This window comes from Mustela putorius, unplaced genomic scaffold, assembly GCF_011764305.1.
Source record: "Mustela putorius furo isolate JIRA1106 unplaced genomic scaffold, ASM1176430v1.1 tig00003899_pilon_pilon_pilon, whole genome shotgun sequence".
Classification (NCBI taxonomy): Eukaryota; Metazoa; Chordata; class Mammalia; order Carnivora; family Mustelidae; genus Mustela; species Mustela putorius.
Genome location: NW_025422048.1, coordinates 15,678,440 through 15,693,655, shown reverse-complemented (window position 1 = coordinate 15,693,655; position 15,216 = coordinate 15,678,440). Strand labels below are relative to the sequence as shown.

Below are 15,216 nucleotides of genomic sequence, written 5' to 3'. Positions count from 1 at the left end.
ACAGCTTTCAAGTCCTTTAAAGGAGGGTCCTTAACATTTCCCCCTTTACCCCCTGCCTGGGTTCAAACTTCAACTCCCAGGGTTCGCCCAAGTCCCTCCCCTTGCCCTGTCATCTAATGAATATGCAAATACCACATAATTGGCAGCCAATGGCGTGGGTTCTGGTCACATGGTGCCCATGGTAGGTGAGCGGACAGAAGTTGTGTGTGGGTGAACAGAGACAGCTCTCAGTCTGGGGCGAGCGCTTGAGTGAGCGTGGACGGATGCTTGGGCAGTAGTCCCTGCGGCGGCGGCGGCAGTAGTGGTGGCAGGGGAGGGGAAGGGGGAGGGCCCCGAGGGCTACACACGCTCACACTTTGAAGTTCCCTTGGAGGGAGAGGAGGTGGGGCTGCAGAAAGAGGAGGCCAGGAGCAGTTCCATCCGTCCCGTCCCGTCTCCCCCTTTTCCTCTTGCTCCCTGCACCCTGGCTCTGCTAGAGTTGAGGGTTCGGGTGGTAGTCCGTGGCAGTGAGGGCAAGAGGGTCAGGAGAGTGGGCAGCGGAGCCAGGGGTGCGGGGGAAGATGCCCATCCTGCTGTTCCTCATAGACACGTCCGCCTCTATGAACCAGCGCACTGACTTGGGCACCTCCTATTTGGACATTGCCAAAGGCGCTGTGGAGTTATTCTTGAAGGTAAAGGGAGGGGAGGGGAGAGCTGGGGAGAGCTCCTGAGGGATGGGGGTGGTGGTGGAGCTAGGTGCTTCTGTAACGTTCGTATCGCCCCCTCCTCCCTCCTTCCCTTCGCGCCCCCCTCCGTCATCCCTCGTCACGCAGCTGCGCGCCCGGGACCCGGCCAGCCGCGGAGACAGGTACATGCTGGTCACCTACGACGAACCTCCGTACTGCATCAAGGTAAAGGGGCCATCGAGGGCGTGGGCGGGCGGGAAGTGGGAGCCAGGCGCCCGGGGCTGCCGCCCCCTGCCCCCGCCCGAGGCGGTGCTGCGGTGCCCGGCGGGGCGCGCGGGCCGGGCGGGGGCGCGCGGAGGGCTGGCGGAGCAGCGGCGGCGCCCGGGGCCGGGGCTGGGGGACGCGGGAGGGGCGGCCGCAGGGCAAACGGCTGGAGGGGGGGGGCCGCCGAGCCGGTGGCGGCGCCGACTGCAGCGGCCTCGGAACATGGCGGACATTTTGCTTTTGTATGAGCCAGAGAGGGAGACTGAGGGCGCTGCTGAGATGGAAGGGAGGGAGGGGAGGGAGGGGAGGGGAAGGAGGGCTCGAGACCCGGAGGGAGGCCGCGGGGTGGGCCCGCCCCCTCGGGGCGCACCGGGCGCGGCGGCGGCGGCGGCGGTGGCGGCGGCGGTCGGGCCGGGCGGGCCGAGCGACTCCGCCCAGAGGTGCTGCGGGCCGGGCGCGCGGGCTCTCCCGGCGCCGGCTCCTCCTCTGGCCCTGCCTCCTCCTCCTCCTCCCCTCCTCCCCTCCCCTCTCCTCCCGCACCGCGCCTCCCGCTCTTCCTCCTGCTGCCCTCCCCTTCCTGCTGAGAGCGTGGCAGAGCCAGCCACCGGCCCTCGGATAGGAGACGGAGCCTGTGCATGCCTGTGGACTCTACCCCACCCCGCCCGATGGCCGATCTGCCCGCGGAGCGAGCCTCCCCAGCCCCAGACCTGGAGAAACTTATCTTTTCAATCGGCCCCCCCCCCCCCCCCCCGGGATCGGTCCGCTCCCGCCCGCCTGTAGGCACCTCTGCTACTGTTAGTGTTTCTTTGCGGACTCCTCCGGAGCCTGGACGGGCCAGGGCGGAGACGTGCTGATCGGAACTCACAGGGGGCCCGAGCTTTTTAGGGACCTGGCCTACCTATTCACATCCTAAATTAGGTTGCTGTTAGCCACGGAGGGGTTTGTCCCGGGCAGAGAAAAGAGGGAAGGGGTGGAGAGGACTCGACTGCGCGAGGCTGCAGTAGCCAAATTCGATGATCTGATCCATGGCATTCTGACCTACAGGCGAAAAGTAGGGAGGATTTAACCTCCGTGGGGTGGTTAATTTATGTTCCGAATAGAGAGCAGATAAAGAACTGCCTTGCCTGCAGTGGCCCGATAAACTAGAACGCAGACTTTGAAATCAACCTGCATAAGACTCCTGCTTGCATGTTGAAATTTCAAAAATGTATTATTACCATAATCCTTGACGTCTTTTGCTAGACGCCTCCTTTCTCAGAATTATCTTAGTAGTGCTGGAGAGCAGCAGTCTTAAGTGTTGTAAACCGTTTTCAGGCGAGGGAAGTGTTTAAAAGAACGGAACCTACCAAACCGAGTAGTTGGCCAGAGAGTGTGCCTTCAGAAATAAAACCAAAGGGAGGCTTTAATCTTGTTAACTCGTAGTTTGGGTTAACAGTTCGATTAGTGGGTTCCCTCCAAACTCTTCTGGTTTGGAAGCTTTGTTTTCAGTTTTCCATTTACCTGTATTAAAAACTGCAGCGAGTAGACAGTCACTTTCAAAATGCCATAAGCTTTTAAAAAATGTCAGTTTCCCAAAAGGGTGTGACCATTTTTCTTCCATAGAGAAAAGCAGATGTTTGTCCGTCCTAAGTCTGAAAGTCTACACCCTTTGAGTACTAATGCAGATAAGAACCCACCATCTGTAGTGTGGCCATTGGAAATTCTCCTTAATTTGAAGTAGTAAAAAGTATAAGCCACAAAGCAGTGTGGCTTTTTTTTTTTCCTTGAAAGGATAACTTATTGAACGTTTTTGCTCTAGAAACATTTCATGACAATATTTACAGAATCTTTGAAAAGGAAAAGGAAAGTCTCACCCCTTCCCCCTTAACAACCATCATGCATCTTAACCACCGTATACATATTACTTTCTGTTCTTTCTTTCCCCACCTATTTTGTCCCATGAATTATTTCGGCTTGCCACATAGTCTTCATACTTAAAATTTTTAGCGGCTGCGTAACTTATCCATGGTATTTTGGAGGCTCCAGATAGTTCTGGGAACAGAGGGGAAAAGTTGGATCTTGTTTTTAGTGGAAGTTTCATCTGTTAGCTCATTTTATCCTGCCATTTTATAGATCACATTTTTTCCCCTTAAGGAAAAAAAAAAGTCCTTCCAAGTTAACTTTGATCCTGTTTTCTCCCGTAGGTCAGGTATGGGAAAGCACTTTGTGTAATGCTTTTAATTACCCATCATTAGTTGCCTTCTTATTTAGGCTTGATGCTTTTCCAAGGTTCGCTCAGGTTTTTCATTTTCATCTCACATGATAACTCCATGTGCTAGAAAATGGCTCATGGTTAATGATCTCACAGATGTTTCTGTCACGTTGCTGTGTGTACCTGAATCACTAAAGAAAGGCATCTTTGGTAGCATTTTCTTTTTCTGAGTCTCCTTAGCCACTCCCTCCTGTCTTCCCCCCACCCCTCAGCATGTGGTAACTATTTGTTCTTTGGCTTTTAGGATCTAGGCATTTGGGAAGGCCTGAAATTTTAGAACATCTGGTGAATTTTTCTTAAAATTTAGTTGAGTCTTTCATTAGCTAATAGCTGGGAGCCAGAAAGGTCTGTTTTCTGTCACACAGATTACCAAAAGGTTCTTTGATTGTCAGTGGGCATCTGAGTTCCTACTCACAGCCTCACTCTTCATTAAGAGCCTGGGCCACCGTCAGCCAAGGGATGTTCCATTATAGGGTTTTATCGGTAGCTGATTTTTCTGCAGAACACTGTGTACTGATATTTCCCAGTCGCTTTACAGTTGGAGGATCATTGATTATCTCTTCTCAAAATAACCGCTTATTTCTCAGGTGTTGGTTATATACAGCTCCAAACACTGCAGAGAGAATTTTTTTTTCTACCATAAGATTCAGTTCTTTTGGTGGTGTAACAGGCAGGAGTTGTGCATTTGGTTGGGAGGTTTTTTTTTCCTAATAGGCGTGGAACTATTCCCAGTATATCCACTTACAGGCTCTCACAGTAAATCTTGTGAAAAGTTACAGTGGCTCGCATTTTCCCCCCATGTATACTGTTGAGTACATGAATATAGTGTTTCACCTGGGACTCAGTAGCTTCTTACTGCACATCCCCTAGAATGGCTGTGTGCTCTTTTTTAAAAATTAGTCATACCTGTTACTTGCAGTTGGCTGGCAGGGACGGAATGAGGTTTGATTGGGGGACTGCATAAAAAGCATATGGAATGTAAGCATTTTGTGCTACATCTGTTTCAAGCACTGCTTTGTCGACAAGTTTAATACACAGTGTCACGAGTGTTAACACTACTTTTACAAAATGGTATCTTTAGTGTACACAGCTAGGATGAAAATCCCCGTTTAATATTTGACGTTTCTAGTGTAATCATATAAGACTAATACATGGTTTTTAAAAAGTGGGGCTTGTTTTGCTTACTGGTTCTTAATAGTTTTGGCTGAGGTTCTGCTGTCTTGTATGTTTTGTTTTGCTATGAATCATAATTTCCTTTTATTCAGTGAAGAAAGTTGAGCCATGAGACTAGGGGATATAATACATATTCAGAATAGTTTGATGTTTGAAACTACTTTCTTAAAATGATTTCTTTTTTGTTGAAGGAAATGCTTTTTGAACATCAGACTGAGTCACTTTTCTAGAAATAGCTGAAACACATGTATAAATAGTGGGCAGAAGTTGTTTGTTTGTTTTGTTTTTTTTATAAGTAGGAAGACATGTTTCAAAGAACTATCCCAAGTCTGTAATCTGAAAATACAGAGCACTTGAAAAAGTGAAATTTCCCCTTGAGTGTTGCTTTTTCACATCCTGTAGCTAGTTTTGTTCCCTGGTATCTGCATGCCCGAGTCCACATGTGTCAGCAAAGGCAGCAGTTTGGCTTACAGACTTAGGAAGTAAAATTAATGCTTTTTAAATGATCTGTGTTCCAAACATGTGTTGGTATTTTAACATCCCTTTTTCCTATGCCTGCCCCCTCCCCCACCCACTATATGTGATGGGCCTTATTTGGACAAAAGAGTGACTTAGAGGGGAGCCTTTCACTGTGGTTGGAAGCTAAGGAAGTACTTTTGGGTGAACTGGTAGCAACAGGGCCTGTGAGAGCAACCTGAGACAAGAAGGTGCACTCGAATCTCAAAATGCCACGAAGGGGGTGCACCAACTTCTATGATCAACTGTGTCTCCCCGGACCTTGCTTCCTTTTCAGCTTTCATTGGCCATTGCAAGCATGTGGTGGTGGGCATTTTGAAATAAGGGGAGAGGAGCTTTTCACAAAGTGAAAAGGCAACCTTCTGAATGGGGAGAAAATATTTGCAAATCATATATTGAGATAAGGCATTAGTGTCCGACATCTATAAAGAACTCATCCAACTCAATAGCAAAAAAGCAATCATCTGAGTTAAAAATGGGCAGAGGAGGGGCACGTGGGTGGCTCGGTCAGTTAAGCGTCTGCCTTTGGCTTAAGTCATCATCCCAGGGTCCCATAGTATCAGGCTTCTGGCTCAATGGTGGCCTGCTTCTCCCTCTTCCCTCTGCTGCTCCTCCTGCTTGTGCTCTCTTGTACTCTTCCTCTGTCCATTAATAAATAAAATCCTTAAAAAATGGGCAGAGGATCTGAATTGATGTTTCTCCAAAGAAGACATCCAGATGGCCAACAGGTACACGAAAAGATGCTCAATATCCTTCAGCATCAGGGAAATGCAAATCAAAACCACAGTGAGATATCACCTCCCATGTGTTAATGACTGTTATCAAAAAGACAAAAGATAACAAGAGTTGGCAGGGATGTGGAGAAAAGGGAACCTTGTGCGCTGTGGGTGGGAATGCAGACTGGTGCAGCCGCTCTGGAAAACAGTATGGAGGTTCTTCAAGAAATTAAAAATAGAAATACCCTATGATCTGCTTCTGGGTATTTATCTGTAGACAATAAAAACAATGACTCAAAAGACACCTGCACTCCCAGTCCCCTAGGTTTATTGAAGCATTTTTTATAATAACTGAAGAAATGGAAGTAGCCTAAGTGTACATCCATGGATGAAGGATAAAGAGATGGTGATACATGTATTATTCAGCTATACAAAAGAAGGAAATCGTGACATTTGCAAGACATGGATTATGTTCAGTGAAATAAGTCAGGCAGAGAAAGACAAATACCCTGTGATCTCACTTATATGTGGAAGCCAAAACAAACAAACAAACAAACAAACACCAAGCTCATAGATACAGAAAACAGATCAGTGGTTGTCAGAGGTGGGAGTTGGGAGGTGGGCAAAATGGGTGAAGGGGTCAAAAGGTACGGACTTCTGGTTATAAAATAAATAAGTCATGGCGATGTAATATATGGCATGGTGATTATAGTTAATAATACTGTATTGCACATTTGAAAGTTGTTTAGAGAGTAAATCTTGAAAGTTCTTACCATAAGAAAAAAGAAAATTTTGTAACTGTGTATGGTGATGGGTGTTAACCAGAATTATTGTGATGATCATTTTGTAGTATATACAAATATGAAATCAATACGTTGTATACCTGAAACTAATATAATTATGTATCAGTTATATATACATACATGTGAAGTAAATGCTTACAGACTTTTGTCCAACCTATCAATTAAATGTAGTTTACTGGAAAGAATTTCTCTTTTTAAAAAGATTTTGTGTATTTCTCAGAGAGAGTGTATGCACACGAGCGGGGTAGGGGGCAGAGGGAAAGGGACGAACCGACTCCCCACTGGGTGGGGAGCCACTCGGCTGGTCTCCCTACTTCTGGTCTTGCTCCCTACCGATTTCTCCCCCTCCTTGCCACTAAATTGGTCATTCTCAAATAAAAATAAAATAAAATAAAGTCATCCCCCTACTAAAATCCTTCAGTGGCTCCCCAGTACATTTCGGAGTAGAATCTGGACTTCTCCAAGGCCTTCATGATCTGGCTTGAATTCCTAGCTGTGCCTTCTCCTGGACCTCAGGCTCCAGCCAAAGTGACAAAGTAGGCTGGCTGTCTTCTCCAGACTCACTCTGCCTCTTGTTGTTCCCTCTGCCTGGGACAAACTTGGCCTGACATTCTGTACATTCTGGGTCTTCATTCTGTATTCTCCAGAGTCACCCTGCCCCTCTGCCCCACGTCTACTCCGAAGGGCGTAACAGCTTCCACTCTGGTCCCCCAACACTGTGCAGACCTCCACTGTGGCAATCAGCATGTCATATGGTGATTCTCAGTGCTCATGCTGGCTTCGCTAATGTGAGCTCCTTAAGACCCCATATTTGAACTTCTTTCTCTCTGTGCCCCGAGCTCCGCAGGGAGTGCCTAGATTTTGGCAGGTACTCAAGAAATGGGAGAAAGAGACTTCAAGTAGTACATAAGTGAGACAGCTCCCCAGTCCCCACTCTGGTTTCTGCTACTCTTCCTAAAGAGAGTGATCTCTATTAATGGTTTGACGTGTTTATTGTTGATTACAGCTAGTGTTTTCACTTAGGTTCAGGTTTATAATTTGGGAGAATTGTGTCTTTGACAAGACCGATGTATGTGCATTCTCGTTTCTTTTGTTGGTTGGAGTATAACTTATATCCTGAGATACATCAATCTTAACGACCAGATACAGTTTTAAACCTTTCTCCGTTCGTGTAACCACCGCCCCAGGCTCAGCTACAGAATGTTTCCATCACTCCCCGAAGAAGCTTCTTGCAGCTTCCTGCAATCCCTTCCTCCCCTGCAGGTAACGGCGGTCTGACTTTTGTCACCACTGGGGTCATAGGATCAAAATGGTGCTTCCAAAAGAGAAGTCAGACAGTGGATTGCTAGCACTGTCTAGGGGCCTGTGATCTAGCCCTGAAAGATCTGGCCGGGGGGGAGGGGTTGCAGAAGGGGAAAAGTCACGGTCCTAAGTCATCAAGAGTCATGAGGATGGTCCTTGGAAAAAAGGTGACTGGAGAATGTGAATGAGGGATGGGGTGGGTCAAGAACAGGGGCCTCTTAGCCAACAGCTTGGAGGTGAGGGGGCGCGGGTCGGCAAGCTATGGCGAGAATCAGTTTCTCCAGTCAGGATTGTAACGAGCTGTGACTGGATCCCGAAGGGGCTCTGAATCCTCCAAGCTAGAGTGTGTGCATTTTTCCTGGGATGAAGAAACAGAAGACAGTTGAAGAGCAATGGTGCCGGGTTTGTCTGTGTGTGCTTATGTGGTGATTATTCCAAATAATCCCCTGGGGGGAGGGAACCCAGGAGCTGTGGGAGAAATTGCCTCGTTTTGCATTAGTGCTGACCACTTGAGAGCTCTCGGCCTTGAGGTTGGGGTTGGGGTGGGAGGGACGGCAGAAGGGCAGGGCACATGGAGGGAAAGGGCAAATCCTGTCCTCCTCAGCCTGCTGGTGCTTCAGGAAGAGAATTAGAACCATTTCTGGGGCAGAGCTCTTCGCTTCCCAGAGTGCGCAGACATGGCTGCTTCCCAGAGAAGGGCAGGATTCAAGGACCCTCCCTATGGGGGACCCTCTGTATGACCGGTCTGAAGACAGGACCCCGCTGATTTAAGTCCTTCAGTGAAAACCTCTTTGTAAACATGGCCTCCCGTTCCCTTTTGCAGAGAGCATAAATGAGAGATCCAGGCAGTCCCTTTGTGTGTGTTCTGGAAGGTCAGAACACACTCTCTCCAGGATACAATGTTCTAAAGGGTGATTAGGTTCCCAGATCTTCCTTCTCAGGAAAGCCTTTTTAACCCTTAATGTTGCTTAATCAGGGAGCTATTGTGTTTGTTATTGTTTCTATGGGGAAATGGATTTGGGTTTCCAGGGCGGTTTTGTTAAAAACACATCCTTCCCCTCTTCCTCACAACTCCTGGTGGCTAGTGGACCAGGGGAGTGGTGGGGACACTCTCAGGGCTCCAGTAAGGAGGGTTAAGGACTGAGGTGGCAGTGAGGGTAGGCATAGCTTTTCAAACATACCATTCATGTTTTATTATTTTTTAGTCTTTTTAATTCATTTATTACACACACACACATACACACACACACACACACACACACATTTTAGAGAGGGAGAGAGAGAGAGGGAGGGAGAGGAGAGGGAGAGGGAGAGAGAGAACCTGAGCAGTCTCCATGCCCAACCGGGGCTCGATCTCATGACCCTGAGATCCTGACTTGAGCTGAAATGAGGAGTCGGACGTTTAACCAACTGAGCCCTCCAGGTGCCCATTAACATTTTAGATCAGCCATATTTACACATTCAGTACAGTACCCTCTGGGCACGTGTGGCAGTCGAGCCCTTGAACGGTGGCTAGTCTGAATCAACATGTGCTGTAAGTGTAAATTAAATACTTGGTTTTGAAGACTCAGTACAAAGATATATAAAATATCTCATTAACAATTTTTGGGTCGATTATAAGTTTAAGCAGTCATACTCTTCGTATATTGGGTTAAGTAAAATATACTATCACTTTCACCTATTTCTGTTTTTTTTTTAAATGTGGCTACTTAAAAATATAAAAGGACATATGTGGCTTGACTATATTTCTGTTAGCAGTGTTAGTGTATCTTCTTTCTTAAGATATTTATGACGTTCATGTCCTAGAAACTATTTGCTAAGGAGGCTCTTTTCTCTTGAAGTTCTGTTTAAAATTAACACCATAATGGACTCATTTGTGCATGAAAGGTTATCATACAGTTCAGAGTCGATGGGTTGATAACCCTTGGCCTTGGAGCAAAATATGAAAGCATCCCATTCTTGTTTGAATTGAAAGCCAGTTCGGTAGCTTACACTTTTGGATACAGTTGGTGATCCAACTGGTTGGGTTAGAAGTGCTTTCCTGGGCTCAGTACAATAGAATATATGTGTGAACGCCTAATGTAAGCACAGGAATGCAGAATTCTGTTTGTAATATGTGCTTGCCAGTGGCCCTACATGTTGCATGCTTTTAGTGTATTAGAAATATGTGACATAGCCCTGATTCGATTTATAGAGCTTCTTGGCCCAAGAATCCTTAGGAACAGCATTCATCAAGAAAAGTAGGATAAAGGATAAATTCTCCAGCTTGGCATAGTATAAAACCCAAGAAACAAAGGGGGTTTGTATCCCTGCTCTTACTGAAGGCATTCTCCGTGTTTCCTAGCAAAGCCCTCGTCTTATATCATGGGGTGTCATCAGAAGCATTAAAAGGTTGGGGGACGTCCAGGTCCACATGATAGGAGAACTCCCATGATTATTCCTCTCTCTAACCTCGGTCCTCCTGATGTGGGTTATTATTATTTTTTGCCACTGTAAAGACTCCCCTTTATGGAAGAAATAGCAATGTTCAAATCTGAGTCTGGAAGAAAGTGCTTTTTACAGATATGATTGGCCTTTATAACTACTCTCTTATAGTCGTGGACAGTAATACAGTCGCTTTCTAATAATGGCAGCTGACATTTCTTGAGTAAATTAGCCTATGTACAGGGCAATGTGCCAATGACTGTAGAGCACATAACTCCATTTCTCTTCCCAACCAGCCTAACTCAGAGAAACCCGGGGCCAGAGCTTGCTTATAATGCAGCTGAATAGTAACCCGGGTCTGTCTGTATTCAAGTCTTCAGTAAATGAGCCACTTTGCTTTTCCTCCAGTCATGGGAGAGCTTTCCTTTTAATAACTTCCCACTGGTATTTTCTCATTATGATGTACGTGCTGGAGCCATGTTTTTTAGACAGAATTATCATGCTCTTATTTATAGTTGAGCGAGCACTCAATGAATGAAAATTATTACTGCCAGAGTTACTAGTTTTATTTATTTATTTTTTTTCCTGACTGTTTCTAGGTGAATATTGTGGTGCTCTCATTTGTGAAATGGTTTGGGTTTTGATGTTCCCCGGGTTCTGCCTTTACCTAGGACGGTGTGTGGAGCTGGTGGAGATCATGGAGATAGTGGCTCTTTGTTGGGGGTGGAGTCGAGGGCCTGTCCTCCGGGCTGAGTCCACCCTCTAGGAAGACCTGTAGGCCTGAAAAAGCAATGGGCTTGTCTTCGCCCAGCTATTGGCTTCCAGAATCTGATCTGAAGGCTCCAGAACCACCTTTGCCCTGTTTTATGCATCAGCCTGGGCCTTACCGAATGGTACCTTTTTCATTCCCTTCCCATCGCCCAGTCTCCCCGACCCCCAACCCCTGCCATACCCAGGTAGCTTTTATTTCTTCTTGCTTAGTTAGGTTGGGAGAGGTGGATTTCAGAGAAGGAATGGAGATGCCCCCTGCCCCCACCCCACTCAGTCGCTGGGGTCTTAACCAGAGAAAAGGTGTATGAAGATTTTCGTGCTGATGTGTCCGACATTGGGAGGAAAAATGGAGTGCCATTTCTTAAACAGTGTTTGCCTGAAAATACCTGTCATTAATGGCATTTGTTCTCTCATTATCTATGTCCTGCCCTGTAGGTTGAATAGTTCAGTAAACTTAGTACCAAGAACCAAGCTCTGGACTTAAATGCTAATGAACAAAAGACTGAAACCATTTATGTTGGTACAAGTGAGGAACAGTACTAGCGAGGAAAGTAAATATGATTTTTCAAGGTCTTAGGATTCACTATATAGCTACTTGGGCCAATTTACTCATGTTTATTCTCTTGGCCCTTGACTACGTTTGGAACTGTTAATACTCCTTCCTTCCAGAAGCTGTCTCTTCTGTATTCTTTCTCTGTCTTCCAAATCTGCTCCCTTGGTCAACGCATCTGACCTCCTTTATGGCTTCCAATATTCTTCCCACACAGATGCCTCTCCATCTTCAGCTTCTTACCCAGGCACCTGTAGCTGACTACAGGGCATCTCCACTTGGCTGTCTGTCCTGCCATCAGCTCATAGTAAGCACATCAGGAAGACCCTATAGCCCCAAATCTATCCCCTCTTCCACATTTCCCAGCCTTCGGTCACCCAGGGTTGAAAGCCAGGCACTATTCAGCTTTGACCTTGTCCTTCCATTTCTTCTAAGACCTGTCCATCATCCCTTTGAAATGTCTTACATATGTTCCTTCAACTCAATTTCTGCTGCCATCACTTGAAGCTGGGTCTTGCTTGACCTTTTAAGCTTTGACCACTGTGGTCTCCCCAGTGCCTCCCAAATTCCTACTCTTCCCCCACTGACTGCTGACTTTCTAAAAACAGCTCGTTTCATCATATTGATCCCTTTCCCCGCCCAAGCTTTCAAAGACTCCCCACGTCTATGGATGCCATCCTAGGCCCACTGGGATCTGCTTCATGCCGTGAGTATAAAACTTATTCCGCATCATTTCCCCACAGGAGCCCTGTGCTTCAGCCACACCTGTCTCTTCTACCCCTGAGTTGGGTCTCCCCATTCCTGATGCCAGCCCTTAGAGCATCAATTAACCAAAGGCGGGGGGGGGGGAAACACAGAGCCCAGATAGCTGGAGGCTGGGGACGTCATTGGGGGGCGGAGAGAAAGTGAACTGGCAGCATTCCAATAAGGCTGTGACATGAGGGGGTGGATGTGACAGAAGGTGCTTTATTATAAAGATGACAATTTGCAAAAGGAAGGGGGGGGAGGTAGAGTATGACCTTTGGAGGTTGATTAGCCTAACTAGACCAAGATGTGATTTAAATTGGCCTGCAGTTGCCTGGAGGCATGGCTGTGTCCTCAGAAGCCCTGTCTCTCTTAGCGTTTGTCTGTGTCCCAGGGAGCCCGCAGAACTAGACAGTAGACAGCAGGATTGTGGGGGAGAATATCTAGGCTTTCAAACATCCATGGCATTGGAAAGTGAGGGTCTGTCCTGGTTTATTTCTTGCAGGTGAAAGCTGAGAGTGGGCGGGGCAAAGGTCTTTATTTTTCTTAAAAGTTCACCCATCTGTGTCAACGTTGGGATCTCTACCTCACAGTGATGCTTCTGAGCTGTGTGTTAGAAGTCTGGTTAAGTCTAGGTCCTTTTTACAAAAATCAGTTTCTAAAAAGTGGTCATGGTACATCCTGTCTGGTGGTGTCCCCCCCCCCCCACGCCCCGTCACCTACCTGAGGCTAGGGATGTCAGTTTAGGACGTAGCCACAGTCTGCCACTGATTAGATAGATTCATGACCCTGGGCAAGTCACTTCCCTTTTGTAGAGTCAATTTTCTTATCTGTAAAATAAAGGGATTAGACTAGATTATTTCCACTGTTCTTTCCGGAAAAAGTACAGGTCAGACTGTATAACTGAAAGGCATGCAGGGGAATAATTGAGGCATGGAATTCAGGGTGATTTCAAAATTGCTTTAAATTTTAAGAAAAAATGGTTCCTGTCCATGCCTAATGTGCTTTCTTACACACTGACTCCTTACATCAGGGAATGTCACTCCATTTTAGTGGTAAATATCACTCCATCTTGGTGTCATTTCTGTTTGCTGCTAACAGATCAGTGATTCTCAGCAATGGTTATGTCTGAAGAGTATGGAACTGACCTTGTGTTTCTTTTTTTCTTTTTTAGATTTTTATTTATTTATTTGAGAGAGATAGAGAGTACGGGCGCACGCACACACGGCGTGAGCCAGGGTGGCTCGGGGCGGGTGGCGGCAGAGGGAGAGGGAGAAGCAGGCTTTCCGCTGAGCAGAGAGCCGGATACGGGGCTCCATCCCAGGACCCTGGAATCATGACCTGAGCTGAAGGCAGACACTTAACTGACTGAGCCATGAAAGCTCCTTTCTGTTGGGATTTTCAACAATGAATATAGGTAACTTATATAGTGTAAAAACAAAACAAAACAAAACAAAAACTGCTCATAAAATTTTTTGACAAAATAATTTTTAAAAAAGTCTAGGGGTGCCTTGGTGACTCTTGGTTTTGGCTCAGGTCATGATCTCAGTATGGGGGCTCTGTGCTCAGTAGGGTTAGTGCTACTCTGTCTCCCTCTGCTCCCCCCACCCTACCCCTACTTGTGTGCTGTCTTCTCTCTCTCTCTCTCTCTCAAATAAATAAATTCTCTTTAAAAAATTAGTCTGGAGGAAAGAGATGTTATGTGATCTTTTTAAGTCATGAGTGGCCATTCTACAGTCTCCTCTGTTCAATTCATTCTGTAGTGCGTGGGTGGCTTAGGCTCACTCGGTCCTTGTGTTTTTCCAAGGCCACCTTTGTTAATCTGTATTTTGTGTATGTGTTCATAAACGTGTCTCCTATCGAAACACAAAATCTAAACATTTGAACACGTGATCTGCACAGTGGACTTTTTTTTTTTCTGATAATAGGTCAATAGCTACAGTTGAAATGGTCTGTAAGTGAGAGAGGTAGCATTTAACACTATATCTGACCGAGTTTGGCAAATTCTTTGCTACTCCAAGTATTTTTTTTTCCTTTCGTAACAGGGTAGTTGACTCTCAGAGAAAAGTTACTAAAGTTTGGTTTTTATGTGTTCGCATCCTCTGGCAAAGATCAAATTTCTTTTGATCATATGCTTTCAGGTGAGGGGTGTGCTACTTCATAATTTCATCCTGATTCTCTGGGGTAAGAATTGAAAACTCATAAATGCATTTTGCAGATATTTTAGACTAGTCTTTAGGATAACAATCCTATCCACTAAAAAATCCTACTAAAATCCTACCTGCTAAAAAAAAACAAACCAACCTCATACTTCTAAAGAGATAGGTGACACAAAATCATGAATTTTGTGTCAGTAGACTCAAACTGTGAATTATATCTTTGCCCAGTTTACTTAAAAATAGGTGTTCATGGTGGCACCTGGGTGGCTCAGTGGGTTAAAGTGGGTTAAATGTCTGACTTTGGCTCAGGATTAGGCCCCACATCAGGCTCTGTGCCTAGTGGGGAGACTGCTTGAGGATTCTCCCTCTCCTGCCCCTCCCCGTGCTCGTGCTCTCTCTGTCTCTGTCTCTCTCAAATAAATACATACAATCTTTTAACAAAATAGACACTCATTAGGGCCTTAGCCGTCTGCTGGAAAAACAGTCCTGTAGGCTACAGACTGTCAAATATTTTTCTGCAGTGTACCAGGGGGGCAATTTCGTAAGAATTTTTTTTTTTTTAACAAGTAGAGGACTCAAATAAGCCAGAATTTTTGTGTGGTCATGACTGGTAGTATTTCCTGAAGCACGTGGATGGAAATTAATTGGTGGACCGAAACATAGAATGGTAGCATTCAGAGTTCTCAGGGAGAGAACTGATTTAGTCAAATAAACACACTTTGAGCCTTTTAGCAAGTTCTGGACATTACATGCCTCTGGGGAAGAGACTTTGACAATTAGGAATCCAAGAGAACTGAATATTCTTAAAACCAGTAATTTTATAAGAAAAGGCTATATTAGTAATGCAGAATGATAGACCACCTCTTTTGGACCTGAAA

At 46.0% G+C, this 15,216-nt stretch overlaps 1 protein-coding gene across 6 annotated transcripts in view; it reads left to right on the top strand.

Annotated features, from left to right (window-relative positions):
- The first annotated feature begins 203 nt into the window (after positions 1-203).
- The window catches only part of INTS6L (integrator complex subunit 6 like), a 53,575-nt gene continuing 38,562 nt past the window's right edge, over positions 204-15,216 (top strand). For 2 of the 6 annotated variants that reach the window (XM_004778394.3, XM_004778392.3), the window contains exons 1-2: positions 207-671; positions 813-890. In XM_004778394.3, coding sequence (XP_004778451.1) covers positions 561-671; positions 813-890 — 189 coding nt within the window. In that variant the 5' untranslated portion in view covers positions 207-560. Of the gene's footprint in view, positions 672-812; positions 891-15,216 lie in introns of all 6 variants that reach the window. The other 4 variants (XM_045068019.1, XM_004778393.3, XM_013048917.2 and 1 more) reach the window with 3 other exon arrangements.